The sequence below is a fragment of the Rhinoderma darwinii genome, chromosome 1, assembly GCF_050947455.1.
Source record: "Rhinoderma darwinii isolate aRhiDar2 chromosome 1, aRhiDar2.hap1, whole genome shotgun sequence".
In the NCBI taxonomy this organism is placed as follows: domain Eukaryota; kingdom Metazoa; phylum Chordata; class Amphibia; order Anura; family Rhinodermatidae; genus Rhinoderma; species Rhinoderma darwinii.
In genome coordinates, this window is record NC_134687.1 from 632,369,737 (window position 1) to 632,387,981 (window position 18,245).

At 42.7% G+C, this 18,245-nt stretch overlaps 1 protein-coding gene across 1 annotated transcript in view; it reads left to right on the top strand.

Moving 5' to 3' along the window:
• Positions 1-18,245, top strand: part of LOC142658838 (uncharacterized) — a 63,643-nt gene that overhangs the window by 10,006 nt on the left and 35,392 nt on the right. The window contains exons 2-4 of the mRNA XM_075834477.1: positions 13,451-13,602; positions 14,881-15,063; positions 15,139-15,262. Coding sequence (XP_075690592.1) covers positions 13,525-13,602; positions 14,881-15,063; positions 15,139-15,262 — 385 coding nt within the window. The 5' untranslated portion in view covers positions 13,451-13,524. The remainder of the gene's footprint in view (positions 1-13,450; positions 13,603-14,880; positions 15,064-15,138; positions 15,263-18,245) is intronic.

Sequence of the window (18,245 nt, forward strand, 5' to 3'; positions counted from 1 at the left end):
TAGGGAGGCTCCTGGAACTATGTTGCACATTTGGTGGGATTGCCCCAAGCTCCGTCCCTTTTGGGAAAAAATCTTTGATTTTGGTAACAAGCTTTTCAGCACTGAGGTTCCAACTTCGGCTTCTGTCGGATTACTGTCCATGGTTCCTGGATCACTCCCACACCTCAAAAAGGGTGTCTTTAGGCATTTTATGACCGCAGTTAGAACGGTAATCCCACGTCATTGGAAGTCTAGTACTGTGCCTTCTTTGAAGGAATGGGTAACGGAGCTGAATGGGATTATGAGGATGGAGGAGCTGATGTCTGCTTACCGTGGTAAATCCGAGATTTTTCTTCAAACTTGGGCAGTATGTTCTGGATGGTGCTGATCTGCCTCTTTGGTTGGATGGCCTCTATTGAACGCTTATACAGCCAAACTTTGTGTGCTTTGTTTGTGTTTCCCTTTGTCGTCTTGTGTCTATGTAACTTTACGTTTAAATCTGCACTTATACATGTCATTATTGTTCCATTTTTGGGACTGGTTTCCCAACATATTGCACTACTTTTGCTGTGAAAATGGTACTGTTATTTACTATTGAATTTCTTATTTGCTTCCTTTGCCTTGCTGGTTGGCTTGGGAGGCTACCACCTACCAATGTTCTTATGTTTCTGTAAAAATTTCTACGATGTGAATTTCTTGAATTTATTGTATTGCACTGTGTGCAAACTTTTGCAATTTTGTGTAATGCTTTATGCTCTGTTACATTTTCGAAATAAAAATCTTTGATAAAAAAAAAAAAAAACTGATCGCATAGTGTGCACCATGACTTGTGAGATGTCAGCAATGTCTCCCCTGTATCCGCCATGTGTCAGGAGACAGGTCTTCATTGTCTGGGGGGGTGGGGGTGTCTTTTTATATTCTAAGCTAAAAATTCTTGATATGCCATAAATAGGAAAGAATGCAAGAGATGGATCCAGCGCCAAAACAAGGAAAGTGTTTAAAAAGGAAACTCTGTTCCAATTTTATTCCATAAATGTATTTTAAAATTAAAAATATATATTCCAGGTACAAAAGGTGGTTGTGGGTATAGGCGGTGCCTACATGTTTCGGATGACTGCGGCGTCCTTATTCATGGCTTGCTTAAACCAGGTAACATACAACTGGGGTTTATATCCGATCACACACGTGAATTGGATTGCGGTCCAGAGAGAAAATCATTTGGAACGCAAAAGAACTTCTGTATTTGGCACTGATGCATGGGGAGTATCAAATTGAATTGAATAGCACGATCAAGTTAATGATTGATTTGTGTTAAAGAGGCTCTGTCACCAGATTCTCAAATCCCTATCTCCTATTGCATGTGATCGGCGCTGCAATGTAGATAACAGAAACGTTTATTTTTGGCCAAGTTATGAGCTATTTTATATATATATATATATGCAAATGAGGTTTGAAATGGACAACTGGGCATGTTTTTTTTCGTATGTCCAACTGGGCGTGTATTGTGTTTTTAACTGGGCGTGTTTACTTGTTTTACTAACTGGGCGTTGTGAATAGAAGTGTATGATGCTGACCAATCAGTGACCAGTCAGCATCATACACTTCTCTCCATTCATTTACACAGCAGCATCACGTTCTTACTAGAACACAATGTGCAGCCACATACACAAGTGTCCTGATAATGGATACACATGACCTCCAGCCTGGACGTCATGTGTATTCAGAATCCTGACACTTCTGAATCTTTTCTGTGAGATTCCAGCAAGCCACGCGTAATATCGCGAGATTACGAGGTAAACGAGATTTCGTTTCCCTTGCTGGAAATCTCACAGAAAAGATTCAGAAGTGTCAGGATTCTGAATACACATGACGTCCAGGCTGGAAGTCATGTGTATTCATTATCAGGACACTTGATTAACGTTAATTTCTGTGTATGTGGCTGCACATCGTTCTAGTAAGAACGCGATGCTGCTGTGTAAATGAATGGAGAGGAGTGCATGATGCTGACTGGTCACTGATTCGTCAGCATCATACACTTCTATTCACAACGCCCAGTTAGTAAAACCAGTAAACACGCCCAGTTAAAAACACAATACACTCCCAGTTGGACATACGAAAAAAAAACACGCCCAGTTGTCCATTTAAAACCTCATTTGCATATATATAAAATAGCTCATAACTTGGCCAAAAATTAACGTTTTTAAAAACAAAAACAAACGTTACTGTTATCTACATTGCAGCTCCGATCACAATCAATAGGAGATAGGGATTTGAGAATCTGGTGACAGAGCCTCTTTAAGGTGCATGGCTATGTTATTTTACTGATAGTTTAAGATTCTGACAGTGTGTCATAATTGTATTGATGAGTGCTATTTGGCCGGATGTAAACCCAGAGAACCACTTATGACTCACACTATAATAATGTAGGAAAAAGAGGCTAAAATCATCCACGTAAACATCCATAGATGATAGTACAGTAGTGATAAAAGTAAAATTCAATACTAGTTGGGAAGTACATAAACAATCAAAGGCACTATAATATAAATACATAGTATAGATCATTGGAGCATTTAATGGTGTACTATATAAGTGGCATAAGACATGTTACAATTTTGTCATTTTACCTTCTATGTTTGGAATAATATTTTATGCTTAGTGATCATATGAATTACCTCTATTGCAAAAAGGTGTCTTTGATGCATGAATTAGTATAGTGACTCGTTGTGAGTTTAAATATTTGAAATTTTCTTATTAACAGAAAAGACTATTTAATGACAAATACCGATTCATATCTAGTAGTGGAACATTAACTCTTTTTTTAGGTTAAGACCCTTGGGGACTCTAGTTTTGAGTCTGTATATCCAGAAATCTTCTCTCCTTAGTATTTTATGTTTAAGATTGCCTCCCTGTTTGGGGGTATAGATCTTTTCGATGGCGTAACATTTAAATGTGGTAGTTAATCTATTATGATGGTTTATGAAATGTTTTGCAACATTAGAGATATTGGTGATATTCGGGTTTCTGATATAGCCTAGGTGTTCCAGTATTCTGGTTTTGAATTTACGACCTGTACATCCTATATATTTCAGATTACACAACACATTCGATGCTGTAGATCACTGACTCGCTATTGCAGTTAATGTAATTTTTTTATTGAAACATATTGGTTCCGTCAGAATCGAAAAAACTTTTTGGGGAATCACATAACAGCAAATTTTACAAGGGTTACAGCCACATCTAAAGAAACCTTTGTGTTCTAGCCAGGTTGTTGTGGTCTCATTAGAGGAGAAAAAAGGAGAAAAAGAGCTGCCAAGGGATACTATTGGACATTAGGATCATCTGACATAAGTCTGATGAAACGCAACGAGTCTCGCGGGATAATCCAGTCCCGCACATGCTCAGAAAGACTGAGCACCTCTGTGAACAGAGCCACGTGATTTACACTGAGTCTAATGGAACGCAGCAAATCTCTTGGGGGGTGATAGAATCCCGCGCATGCTCAGGAAGATAAAACACCTTCGTGAACAATGTATATGATCTGTAGTTATGCGCATGCTCCTGATGTATCATAAATCGCATTCTCAATACGGAGAAAATAAAGATAACCGGTTCACATAGAATTACCGAGCCATTATTATTATTTCAAAGGACATTAACATTACATATGAATTAACTGAGTGTAAAGATTTCTTTATTGTATAAACTCAATATTAGAGTATAGCTCAAGGTTCATGCCATCTGGTGTGGGTTTAAATGTGAATAAGGCAACACTTAAGGCATCTCCTGTCCCTTGTGGGACTCTCTCCATTCACTCCTATAGGAGTTCCAGATACAGCCGAGCACGGCCAGAGGTAGAGCTGCATCTATCAGACATTTCTGGCATATCCTGAGGAGAAATGTCCGTGTTGGGAATACCCCTTTATTCCATGTGTTGACGGCTCTGAGAAGATGTTTCTCTCAATGATCAATAAGTGAGGTTCTGAACATGGGCGGATTATAATGAGGGGAATCTGGGCAAGTGCCGGGGCCCGAGGCTGGAAGGGGGCCCAGTTCGCCCCGGTTCTCCCGTACCGGCTGTTAAATTTACAGCCGGTTCAGAGAACCGGAGTGAAGCGGGACCTCTCACCCAATTTATATCCCAATTGCTTACTGTAGTGCTGGCGAGACAGGGAACTATCCGCTCCCTTCCTCCCAATCAGCGCTTTACTAATGACATAGTTGGCACGATTATGTAATCACGCCGACTGCGCCATTACACTGGATGACGCCGTCTGGTCTCTGACCAGTCCTCCGGCGCTGGAGGAAGAAGCGGGAACGGGGACAGGTGAGAATGTTTTTTTTTTTTTTGTTTTGTTCTAGGTAGCGTTGGGAGTAAAAGATGCAGGGGTCATTCTCTGCAGAGGACATTGTAAGTGGCGCTATCTACAGGGGTCATTATCTACTTAGGGCAGGGGTCTCAAACTCGGCCGGGTAAGTGGGCCGCATATAGAAAAAATGGGAAGTTGACGGGCCGCATTACTTTCAAATTTGATACAATACAAAATTATTGTTAATCAATTAGTTATTTGAACTACTATAACACTATATTACTAGAATAATACTACATTACTATAATAATAGCGCTAGGTTTAAAATTTGAGATATTTCTCCACGTGCTTATTTCAACAATCCAGCTTTCCAGTTTAAGTGTCGCTAAATGCAGTCCAGCGGCTCAGTTAGCACACATGTCAAGATTGGGCAGCCCCTTTTTAGATGCTGCCGCAGTGCCCTCTGTGGATGCTGCCGAGTGCCCTCTGTGGATGCTGCCGCAGTGCCCTCTGTGGATGCTGCCGCAGTGCCCTCTGTGGATGCTGCCGCAGTGCCCTCTGTGGATGCTGCCGCAGTGCCCTCTGTGGATGCTGCCGCAGTGCCCTCTGTGGATGCTGCCGCAGTGCCCTCTGTGGATGCTGCCGCAGTGCCCTCTGTGGATGCTGCCGCAGTGCCCTCTGTGGATGCTGCCGCAGTGCCCTCTGTGGATGCTGCCGCAGTGCCCTCTGTGGATGCTGCCGCAGTGCCCTCTGTGGATGCTGCCGCAGTGCCCTCTGTAGATAAGGCCGCAGTGCCCTCTGTAGATAAGGCCGCAGTGCCCTCTGTAGATAAGGCCGCAGTGCCCTCTGTAGATAAGGCCACAGTGCCCTCTGTAGATAAGGCCACAGTGCCCTCTGTAGATAAGGCCACACACCCCTAGATAATGCCAGTGTCCTCTTCAGATACTGTCACACACCCACTTGTAGATAACGCCACAGTGCCCTCTGTCGAGGCTGCCACTGTGCCCTCTGTCGAGGCTGCCCCAGTGCCCTCTGTCGAGGCTGCCCCAGTGATGTCAGGGGCTTGCCCAGAGCTGGAGTCCCAGGCAGAGCGCTAGTAGGCTCTTCCTGGGACTTCAGCTGTGCTCCTGACATCACTGGGACTCCTGCTCTGGGGAAGCCCCTGACATCATTGTCGATGTATGGACAGCGATGTCAGAGGCTTCCCCAGAGTCCCGGAGCAGAGCCGATAATAGCGCTCTGCCCGGAACTCCGCTCTGGGGAAGACCCTGACACACTGTCCATATATGGGCAGCGATGTCAGGGAATTCCACAGAGTCCCGGAGCAGAGCCGACACCAACGCTCTGCTCGGGACTCCGGCTCTGGGGAAGCCCCAGACATCGCTGTTCATATGTGGACAGCGATGTCAGGGAATTCCAGAGTCTCGGAGTAGAGCCGATACTAGCGGCTCTGTGTCCCGCGGGCCGCAGGTGACAGCCCCAGGGGCCGCATGCGGGCCGCGTGCTTGAGACCCCTGACTTAGGGAATTGTAACTGGCACAATATACAGGGGAAGTTCTCTACATAGGGCATTGTAACTGGCACTATCTACAGGGGACATTATCTACATAGGGCATTGTAACTAGCGCTATCTACGGGGGACATTATCTAAAAATTGCATTGTAACTGGCGCTATCTACAGTGGGCATTTTCTACAAAGGGCATTGTAACTGGCACTATAGGGGGCATTGTGACTGTCGCTATCTGCAGGGGGCATTGTTAGTGTATGGTGTTTTACTTTACAGTGTTTGACACAATTTAATTCAGGGGCGCAGTGTATAGTACTATTATATTCAGGAGCACAGTGTATGGTAGTATATTCAGGGGTGCAGTGTATAGTGCTATTCTAATCAGGGGCACTGTGTATAGTGCTATTATATTCAAGGGCGCAGTGTATAGTACTATTATATTCAGGAACACAGTGTATAGTACTATTATATTCAGGAGCACATTGTATAGTACTATTATATTCAGGAGCACAGTGTATAGTACTATTATATTCAGGAGCACAGTGTATAGTACTATTATATTCAGGAGCACAGTGTATAGTACTATTATATTCAGGAGCACAGTGTATAGTACTATTATATTCAGGAGCACAGTGTATAGTACTATTATATTCAGGAGCGCAGTGTATAGTACTATTATATTCAGGAGCGCAGTGTATGGTAGTATTATATTCAGGGGTGCAGTGTATAGTGCTATTATACTCAGGGGCACAGTGTACAGTACTATTTTATATTCAGGGGCACAGTGTATAGTACTATTATATTCAGGAGCACAGTGTATAATACTATTATATTCAGGAGCACAGTGTATAGTACTATTATATTCAGGAGTACAGTGTATATTACTATTATATTCAGGAGTGCAGTGTATAATACTATTATATTCAGGAGTGCAGTGTATAATACTATTATATTCAGGAGTGCAGTGTATAATACTATTATATTCAGGAGTGCAGTGTATAATACTATTATATTCAGGAGTGCAGTGTATAATACTATTATATTCAGGAGTGCAGTGTATAATACTATTATATTCAGGAGTGCAGTGTATAATACTATTCAGGAGTGCGGTGTATAATACTATTATATTCAGGAGTGCGGTGTATAATACTATTATATTCAGGAGTGCGGTGTATAGTACTGTTATATTCAGGAGTGCGGTGTATAGTACTGTTATATTCAGGAGTGCGGTGTATAGTACTGTTATATTCAGGAGTGCGGTGTATAGTGCTGTTATATTCAGGAGTGCGGTGTATAGTGCTGTTATATTCAGGAGTGCGGTGTATAGTGCTGTTATATTCAGGAGTGCGGTGTATAGTGCTGTTATATTCAGGAGTGCGGTGTATAGTGCTGTTATATTCAGGAGTGCGTTGTATAGTGCTGTTATATTCAGGAGTGCGTTGTATAGTGCTGTTATATTCAGGAGTGCGGTGTATAGTGCTGTTATATTCAGGAGTGCGGTGTATAGTGCTGTTATATTCAGGAGTGTGGTGTATAGTGCTGTTATATTCAGGAGTGCGGTGTATAGTGCTGTTATATTCAGGAGTGCGGTGTATAGTGCTGTTATATTCAGGAGTGCGGTGTATAGTGCTGTTATATTCAGGAGTGCGGTGTATAGTGCTGTTATATTCAGGAGTGCGGTGTATAGTGCTGTTATATTCAGGAGTGCGGTGTATAGTGCTGTTATATTCAGGAGTGCGGTGTATAGTGCTGTTATATTCAGGAGTGCGGTGTATAGTGCTGTTATATTCAGGAGTGCGGTGTATAGTGCTGTTATATTCAGGAGTGCGGTGTATAGTGCTGTTATATTCAGGAGTGCGGTGTATAGTGCTGTTATATTCAGGAGTGCGGTGTATAGTGCTGTTATATTCAGGAGTGCGGTGTATAGTGCTGTTATATTCAGGAGTGCGGTGTATAGTGCTGTTATATTCAGGAGTGCAGTGTATAGTGCTGTTATATTCAGGAGTGCAGTGTATAGTGCTGTTATATTCAGGAGTGCAGTGTATAGTGCTGTTATATTCAGGACTGCAGTGTATAGTGCTGTTATATTCAGGACTGCAGTGTATAGTGCTGTTATATTCAGGACTGCAGTGTATAGTGCTGTTATATTCAGGAGCACAGTGTATAGTGCTGTTATATTCAGGAGCACAGTGTATAGTGCTGTTATATTCAGGAGCACAGTGTATAGTGCTGTTATATTCAGGAGCACAGTGTATAGTGCTGTTATATTCAGGAGCACAGTGTATAGTAATATATTCAGGAGCACAGTGTATAGTAATATATTCAGGAGCACAGTGTACAGGACTATTTTATTCAGGAGTGCAGTTTATACTATTACAGTGAAGGAAATAAGTATTTGATTCCTTGCTGATTTTGTAAGTTTGCCCACTGTCAAAGACATGAACAGTCTAGAATTTTTAGGCTAGGTTAATTTTACCAGTGAGAGATAGATTATATATAAAAAAAAAAAAACAGAAAATCACATTGTCAAAATTATATATTTTTATTTGCATTGTGCACAGAGAAATAAGTATTTGATCCCTTTGGCAAACAAGACTTCATACTTGGTGACAAAACCCTTGTTGGCAAGCACAGCAGTCAGACGTTTTTAGTAGTTGATGATGAGGTTTGCACACATGTTAGATGGAATTTTGGCCCACTCCTCATTGCAGATCATCTGTAAATCATTCAGATTTCGAGGCTGTCGCTTGGCAACTCGGATCTTCAGCTCCCTCCATAAGTTTTCGATGGGATTAAGGTCTGGAGACTGGCTAGGCCACTCCATGACCTTAATGTGCTTCTTTTTGAGCCACTCCTTTGTTGCCTTGGCTGTATGTTTTCGGGTCATTTTTGTGCTGGAAGACCCAGCCACGAGCCATTTTTAATGTTCTGGTGGAGGGAAGGAGGTTGTCACTCAGGATTTGACGGTACATGGCTCCATCTATTCTCCCATTGATGCGGTGAAGTAGTCCCGTGCCCTTAGCAGAGAAAGACCCCCAAAACATACGGTTTCCACCTCCATGCTTGACAGTGGGGACAGTGTTCTTTGGGTCATAGGCAGCATTTCTCTTCCTCCAAACACGGCGAGTTGAGTTAATGCCAAAGAGCTCAATTTTAGTCTCATCTGACCACAGCACCTTCTCCCAATCACTCTCAGAATCATCCAGATGTTCATTTGCAAACTTCAGACGGGCCTGTACATGTGCCTTCTTGAGCAGGGGGACCTTGCGGGCACTGCAGGATTTGAATCCATTACGGCGTAATGTGTTACCAATGGTTTTCTTGGTGACTGTGGTCCCAGCTGCCTTGAGATCATTAACAAGTTCCCCCCGTGTAGTTTTCGGCTGAACTCTCACCTTCCTCAGGATCAAGGATACCCCACGAGGTGAGATTTTGCATGGAGCCCCAGATCGATGTCGATTGACAGTCCTTGTGTATGTCTTCCATTTTCTTACTATTGCACCAACAGTTGTCTCCTTCTCACCCAGCGTCTTACTTATGGTTTTGTAGCCCATTCCAGCCTTGTGCAGGTCTATGATCTTGGCCCTGACATCCTTAGAAAGCTCTTTGGTCTTGCCCATGTTGTAGAGGTTAGAGTCAGACTGATTTAATTGAGTCTGTGGACAGGAGTCTTTTATACAGGTGACCATGTAAGAGAGCTGTCTTTAATGCAGGCACCAAGTTGATTTGGAGCGTGTAACTGGTCTGGAGGAGGCTGAACTCTTAATGGTTGGTAGGGGATCAAATACGTATTTCTCTGTGCACAATGCAAATAAATATATATAATTTTGACTATGTGATTTTCAGGTTTTTTTTAAACATAATCTATCTCTCACTGGTAAAAGTAACCTAGCCTAAAAATTCTAGACTGTTCATGTCTTTGACAGTGGGCAAACTTAGAAAATCAGCAAGGGATCAAATACTTATTTCCTTCACTGTATATTCAGGAGTGCAGTGTATAGTAATATTATATTCAGGAGTACAGTGTATAGTACTATTATATTCAGGAGTACAGTGTATAGTGCTATTCTATTCAGGAGTACAGTGTATAGTACTATTTTATATTCAGGTGTATAGTACTATTATATTCAGGAGTACAGTGTATAGTGCTATTATATTCAGGAGCGCAGTGTATAGTACTATTCTATTCAGGAGCACAGTGCATGATGCTATTATATTATGGGGCACAGTGTATAGTACTATTATATTCAGGAGCACAGTGTATAGTACTATTATATTAAGGGTATATACCCAACATGTACACACGCAGGAATCGTGTGAACTCCAAGACTATATATCTTTATATGTCTATATAAGTCGAAGTAACACAAATGGCTATAACTATAGACTGAGGAGAACACACATATAACCCAATATGACCTGGTACTCTGACCATAGCATTACTACGACACCTATAGAGAAAAGAGGTCAAGTACGCTCAGGATATTACAATAGAAAAAATTTCTTTATTGACAAATGCAGGAAACAGGACAATTAAAAAATTAGTCATACAATGTAAATTGGCGTCAGCCCATGTTGTATATGAATAGTAATGGTAACACATGATATTACAACTGAGTAACACGGCCCGGGGTCAATACTTTTGTGTATTAGACGGTCTTAAAAGCATATGGCTATAAGTAACACATCATAAAAAGGCGGTACAGGTGGTGCAGATCCACAGGTTGAAAACACTATTTGCCTATTGTGTAGAGTTTATAAACAGTATAAACAAATGTATGTGGCCAATACACATGGATGAAATCATTCATATATAAGATACATAGTTTAACAAGTGTTGTATAGTGTAAGTCGTAAGTGTGATTGGTAACACAATGTAGTATATACTCAGATCCCCGACTCTTTACCTGTATTTGCTTTAGATATACTACATTGTGTTACCAATCACACTTACGACTTACACTATACAACACTTGTTAAACTATGTATCTTATATATGAATGATTTCATCCATGTGTATTGGCCACATACATTTGTTTATACTGTTTATAAACTCTACACAATAGGCAAATAGTGTTTTCAACCTGTGGATCTGCACCACCTGTACCGCCTTTTTATGATGTGTTACTTATAGCCATATGCTTTTAAGACCGTCTAATACACAACAGTATTGACCCCGGGCCGTGTTACTCAGTTGTAATATCATGTGTTACCATTAATATTCATATACAACATGGGCTGACGCCAATTTACATTGTATGACTCATTTTTTAATTGTCCTGTTTCCTGCATTTGTCAATAAATACATTTTTTCTATTGTAATATCCTGAGCGTACTTGACCTCTTTTCTCTATAGGTTTCGTATTATATTCAGGGGCACAGTTTATGATACTATTATATTTAGAAGCATAGAGTGTGGCATTATGAGAAATGTAATCTTCATTTATAGGTGTGGAAATGTTGGAAAAGTGAGGAGAAGAAGAAATCTGAGCTGCAAACTGCAGAAATGAGCCGTGCCCGGAAGAAGTCTGGACCGGATGGAGAAAAAAAGAGCAAAATAATCTGAGACATCACCTGTGAGTCACTGAATGTAAATGTTTATTCACCCTGTGACTGATCAGTACTGTAGTCACTGTATGATCTGCAGCGAGATGACGGATGGTAGCATTCTTTTTTGTTAAATAGCAACTCCCAGCATAACCTAACCATCGTTCTGGCTATACTGGGAGCTGTTTTATGTCGTACAAATTTATACAGCAGGGGTTAAACTGAATTTGCAAATGATCTCTGTACTGAACTGTATTTGTTCTAGTGCTGTATATATGTACGGAGCTCGGTTCTGTTGCTGCATATATGTACTGAGCTTGGTTCTGGGTCTGTATATTTGTACTGCGCTTGGTTCTGGGGCTGTATATATGTACTGAGCTTCGTTCTGTTGTTGTATATATGTACTGAGCTTTGTTCTGGTGTGGTATATATGTACTGAGCTTTGTTCTGGTGTGGTATATATGTGCTGAGCTTGGTTCTGGTGTTATATATATGTGCTGAGCTTGGTTCTGGTGTTATATGTGCTGAGCTTGGTTCTGGTGTGGTATATATGTACTGAGCTTGGTTTTGGGGCTCTATATTTGTACTGAGCTTGGTTCTGGGACTGTATTTATTTACATTCTCTTAAGGTAAAAGTAGATGTTAAAACCTTAAGGTAAATATATACAGTAAAAACTAAACCAAAAAACCATGGAGGAATCTCCGTTTTTTCCAATTCACCCATTATTTGGTTCTGGGTTTGTATATTTGTACTGAGCTTGGTTCTGGGGCTGTATATATGTACTGAGCTTGGTTCTAGTGTGGTATATATGTACTGAGCTTTGATCTGGTGTGGTATATATTTACTGAGCTTTGTTCTGTTGCTGCATATATGTACTGAACTTGGTTCTGGGTCTATATATGTACTGAGCTTGGTTCTGGTGATGTATATATGTACTGAGCTTGGTTCTGGGGCTGTATATATTTACATTCTCAAGGTAAAAGTAGTTGTTAAAATCTACTTTTACCTTAAAGAGGCTCTGTCACCAGATTTTGCAACCCCTATCTGCTATTGCAGCAGATAGGCGCTGCAATGTAGATTACAGTAACGTTTTTATTTTAAAAAAACGAGCATTTTTGGCCAAGTTATGACCATTTTCGTATTTATGCAAATGAGGCTTGCAAAATTACAACTGGGCGTGTATTATGTGCGTACATCGGGGCGTGTTTACTTCTTTTACTAGCTGGGCTTTCTGACGAGAAGTATCATCCACTTCTCTTCAGAACGCCCAGCTTCTGGCAGTGCAGATCTGTGACGTCACTCACAGGTCCTGCATCGTGTCGGCACCAGAGGGTACAGATGATTCTGCAGCAGCATCAGCATTTGTACGTAAGTAGCTACATAGACTTACCTGCAAACGCTGATGCTGCTGCAGAATCAACTGTAGCCTCTGGTGCCGATGTGTCCTCGCTCGTCTGACACGATGCAGGACCTGTGAGTGACGACGCAGCGTGATCTCTTGAGAACACGGCTGTGTCTGCACTGCCAGAAGCTGGGCGTTGTGAAGAGAAGTGGATGATACTTCTAAACACAACGCCCAGCTAGTAAAAGTAGTAAACACGCCCCAATAGCAGATAGGGGTTGCAAAATCTGGTGACAGAGCCTCTTTAAGAGAAGGTAAATATATACAGTAAAAACTAAACCCCAAAAACCATGGAGGAATCTGTTTTTTCCAATTCACTCATTATATGGTACTTTAAATGGTGCCAATAAAAGCTACAACTCCGCCCGCAAAAAAAATAATCCCTCACACGCCACTCCATTGACTCAAAAATAAAAAAGTTCTAAAGCTCCTGACCACTTTATTGTCTCAAAATATTCTGTTTTTTCTCTTCTGTATGGCTCATTCTGCTTTTACATTTGATTCAAAACCGTTCCTCATCTGTGTCCGCCTAAACAGAAATCTGCAATTATAAACGTTACAGCATCTTCAAAGTTCTGACTTTAGAGTTCGTGGGGGGGGGGGGGGGCGCAGACCCATGGTACCCTTAATCCGCTTCTTGTTCTGTATTTCACACATAATGTTGTCCGCTGTATGATTTCCATCTTCTCCTCCTTTCTTCATGAAGACGTCTGCAGTACTAGATCCTCCAGTTTTCTCATCTCCTCCGCAACGTTCCTTCTCCTGAATGACCCACCAACGATGGACAAGGACAGGAATGAGATGAGCAGAAGAATATTAGACTTCACCTTGGAGATCATCTACCTGTTGAGTGGAGAGGTAAACTTTTCTACATTAGAGAACAAGTCACACATAGGGAAGCGACAATACATAATAGGAAGTAATGGGAAGACTCCAGTCTCTTGTATAACAGCGTCCAGACCTTCCAAGTGACGTCAAGAAGCCAACAGCAGAAAAGCTGAAGATCAGCCACCAATATGGTCAGTTATGTATCATATCACCAATGCAGCAATAGTAATGTTGTAGAGCAATGACAATGACAAGTAGGAGGATCAGGATGACATCTGTATAGAAACATAGAAGATGACGGCAGGAGGAGAGCACATGGTCCATCTAGTCGCCCCAATATTATTTCCTTTTAAGTTTTGGTCCCGTTCTATTTTCTCAATGTCTTTTTGTAGGTGAGGTCTCCAATATTACAGATGTGGAGTCACTAGAGCTCTATACAGTGGGGTCACAATCTCCCTCTTTCTACTGCGTGGGGAATACTGTGTTAAAGGGAATGTGTTGCCAGAAAAACATTTTTTTTTTAAATTAAACATTTAGTGTCAGGAAATATTATAAATTAGATTCTAATTTATAATATTTCCCATTGCTGGTCACTAGATGGAGCTATTCCCAAAATTGCAGCATTGCAAAATTGGGTAAAAAGCCCTCGCTCTAGTGAGCTCTCAGCATCCCCCCCTCCTTTATCCTGGCTAGTGCCGGGATAAACGAGGGGTTTGAACGGTCAAACCTCCTACACTGTGTCGCCATTTTTTGAGCTAACACACCGTGTAGTAGGTTTACATACAGTAGTAAACGTACACGAACACACATTGAAATCTCTTACCTGCTCCTGCCGCCGCGGCTCCCTCCGGCCCGTCCGCTCCGTCTGCTGCCGCTGGTCCAAGGGCACAAGTCCGGAAGCCGCGACCGGAAGTAGTAATCTTACTGTCCTGCCGCGACTTCCGGTCCACAGGAAAATGGTGCCGGACGGCGCCAATTTCAAATTGGACTGTGTGGGAGCGGCGCATGCGCAGTTCCCACACAGACGGCGTACACAGAAGTGGATGGGACGGGAGCCGTTCGCAGTCCCTATGGGACTGTGGCTGCCGTATTCCATGTCTGTATGTGTCGTTAATCGACACATACAGAAATGGAACAAAAAATGGCAGCCCCCATAGGGAAGAAAAAGTGTAAAAATAAGAAAAAGTAAAACAAACACACAAATAAATATAAACGTTTTTAATAAAGCACTAACATCTTTAACATATGAAAAAAAAAATTGTGATGACACTTCCTTTAAGTTCGCTAAATGTCTCTCTCCATACACAGGAGTACACAATCGTGAAGAAGACATCGGGTGACTGTACGACTCCCATCATCCATGAGTTAGGAGGATGGAGCAGTAGTCTGAGCCCCATCACAGAGCCTCCCCCTCACTCCCGTATACATGAGAAGAACAATAAGAAGATCTTAGAACTGATCTACAAGATGACTGAGCTGCTGACTGGAGAGGTGACACTGCTGGGAAATTATACAGTAACAGCACTGGAGGTGTCTGGGTAATGACTGTATCATTGTGTGTTTCAGGTTCCTATAAGGTGTCAGGATGTCACTGTCTATTTCTCCATGGAGGAGTGGGAGTATCTAGAAGGACACAAGGATCTGTACGAGGAGGTCATGATGGAAAACTACTGGCCACTATTATCACAAGGTAAGCAGAGACCAATATATGTGTGTGTGTGTGTGTGTGTCTATATATATATATATATATATATATAGGCCATAACTGTGGGCACAGGCTGGACTAGCAGCCATGTTGAAGTCTTAATACTGTCATGTGCAGTACATATACACGTGTGTGCAATGACATGTAATGTAGGAGCTCCACAATTTTGGCTCTTTTCACATCACGTTAGAGCCCCAAGTTTCCTGTATATGTCCAACAAATCCATAGCGCTCCACTCACTAAACAGATTACAAAAGAGTGTCCTTTGGCATAAATGAATCAAGGAGCAGTATACTGTACGACCGCAGTAAAGTGAGGAGTACCGTCCTGTGCTGTATGTAATGCGCTCGTTGCCGCCGGTCTCCCCTCCTGTATTCCTCTCTCAGTAACTTGTAAACTCTTTTGCAGAAATGGAGGGTTTTTTGCTGTGGGCAGGTTTGGAACACTAAACTTCAGCTACATAACGACATTCTGGGGGCTTAGTGGCTCCAAACCTACTGACAGGTTCCCTTCTGAATGCTGCCAAGTCTGTGAGTCCTGCTACCCCCCACCTACACAGAATGATTGACCGTTTTTCCTTAGTTATCCTGCTCATAAAATCGGAGGGTGTGACAGACCTTCCTGATGGGGCCAAAGCCTGAGCACCAAACACATGTTCCTTGCTTTACCGCCTGTCCGTGCAGAACATGTAAGGAGCGATGCTGGAAGGAATTAATATTGGCCCCCCACAGACATTGAGATCACCTGCTGCAAATCTGTGATGTGGGGGCTATTACTTTACACATCTGTTCACATTTGTGGGAAGGATCAAGAAAATCTTATTCTGTGACATGCCACTCATTTGCAGTGTGGAGGATGGGCAGTCGTATGAGGTATGTTACTGCCAGTGTGCTAAGCTGGTCATACACATTAGATGTCTATCAGCTGGACCCCCTGATTTTCTAATATATGGCGACCTCCCAACTCTTCCCTGACGACAGTTGTTCTGAGCGAGAAGGATCGTCCTGTGGAATTTCAACATGCCGGACACTTTTGTTAGTAGATAAGCCGCTGTCAAGAGGAGTCTGGCAGTGGCTTTCTCCCTTCTCCCTATTGAAGACACATACACACGCCACCGAGCGTTCATGTATAAGGAGGAGGTGAGGAACGATGGTTCACGTGACCGCTATCTAGAGTGTATGGCCGGCTTTAGGCTAGTAGTTCACAAAAGTAAGAACCTCTGCAGGTCTCAAATAATGGCTGCAAATAATTTAAGCAAAAATTGTCTCCTTAAAATCCACTGAATGCTCCTTCATCGTTAGGGTATGTGCACACACACTAATTACGTCCGTAATTGACGGACGTATTTCGGCCGCAAGTCCCGGACCGAACACAGTGCAGGGAGCCGGGCTCCTAGCATCATACTTATGTACGATGCTAGGAGTCTCTGCCTCGCTGCAGGACAACTGTCCCGTACTGTAATCATGTTTTCAGTACGGGACAGTTGTCCTGCAGCGAGGCAGGGACTCCTAGCATCGTACATAAGTATGATGCTAGGAGCCCGGCTCCCTGCACTGTGTTCGGTCCGGGACTTGCGGCCGAAATACGTCCGTCAATTACTGACGTAATTAGTGTGTGTGCACATACCCTTATGGCCACAATTGGGTTATATTTCAGCATAGGAGAATGGCGCAATAAACAGATGCTCTATAACCACTTGCTGCACCATGACGACACCATACATCATGGCGCGGAGGAGACGTATGGATCGCGCTCACGGGCAGAGCCCACTCCCTACGGCTGCTATCACCATAAACATATTAACCTGCAGAATAAAATTAATATGTAATTTTTTCTAGACGGTGGACGGCAGGACACACGGAACACAAAAAAAAATAATGAAAGATTTGTAGTTTTTTTTCCAATTGTGCCCCACAAATCAAAGGGGAGAGAAAAGACATGGACCGCACATCCACTGTATACAATGATCAATTGCGGCTAGGCAAAATATATAAATATGAACGAGAGGTTCTTTGTAACATTTTGATCAAATTGTATGCAAGCCCACTTGCCACTTCACGGCGACCTCTGAAAGTGGGTCCCTACTCTAACGGTTGCAGCACCGCATGGCGGCTACCGCTACCGCAGCGCCGCTCCTGCAGAGGGAGCAACCCAGGGGCCCAAAAGCACCCATGCCTTCAGACCGTGCCAAGCCTCCTTGGCTCTGGGCCACGTCCCCCCACAAGTGCAGCACTACAGCAACAGACACCACCACACAGCACCACAACATGTGAACAGATGGAATGAGCTCACCTTGCCATGCGCCCCCAGTGGCCGACTGAGAGTACAAGCAGGAGCAGGAACACTTATGAGGTCATTCCTAAATTAAAATCAGCTGGGCCAAAAGTGTGGAGTGCTGGTACCAAGTAAAACAAAACAACAGAGGGGATAGACTCTGTATCAGAGCCAAGGAGGCTTGGCACGGTCTGAAGGCATGGGTGCTTTTGGGCCGCTGGGTTGCTCCCTCTGCAGGAGCGGTGCTGCGGTGGTGGTAGCCGCCATGCGGTGCTGCAACCGCTAGAGTAGGGACCCACTTTAAAGAGGTCGCCGTGAAGTGGCAAGTGGGCTTATACAGTTTGATCAAAATGTTTACAAAGAACCTCATGTTCATGTTTCTAAATTATGCCTAGCGGCTCAGATCAACGTATATACTGTGGATTGTGCGGTCCATGTCTAGTTTCTCACAATGCTGTGCCCCACAAATAATTACTTTTCAGTTTCCCAGTACATTATATGGTACATTAAATAGTTCTATTTAAAACGACAACATGTCCCACAAAAAGTAAGCCCTCATATGACTATGTTGATGGAAAAATAAAAGAAGTTGGGGAGGAATAGATGAAAAAACTAAAAATTGCTCCGGTACCAAGGGGCTAAAATAGCGATTATCCACAGATAATGTAGATTATACAACCCCAGTTGGCTTCTT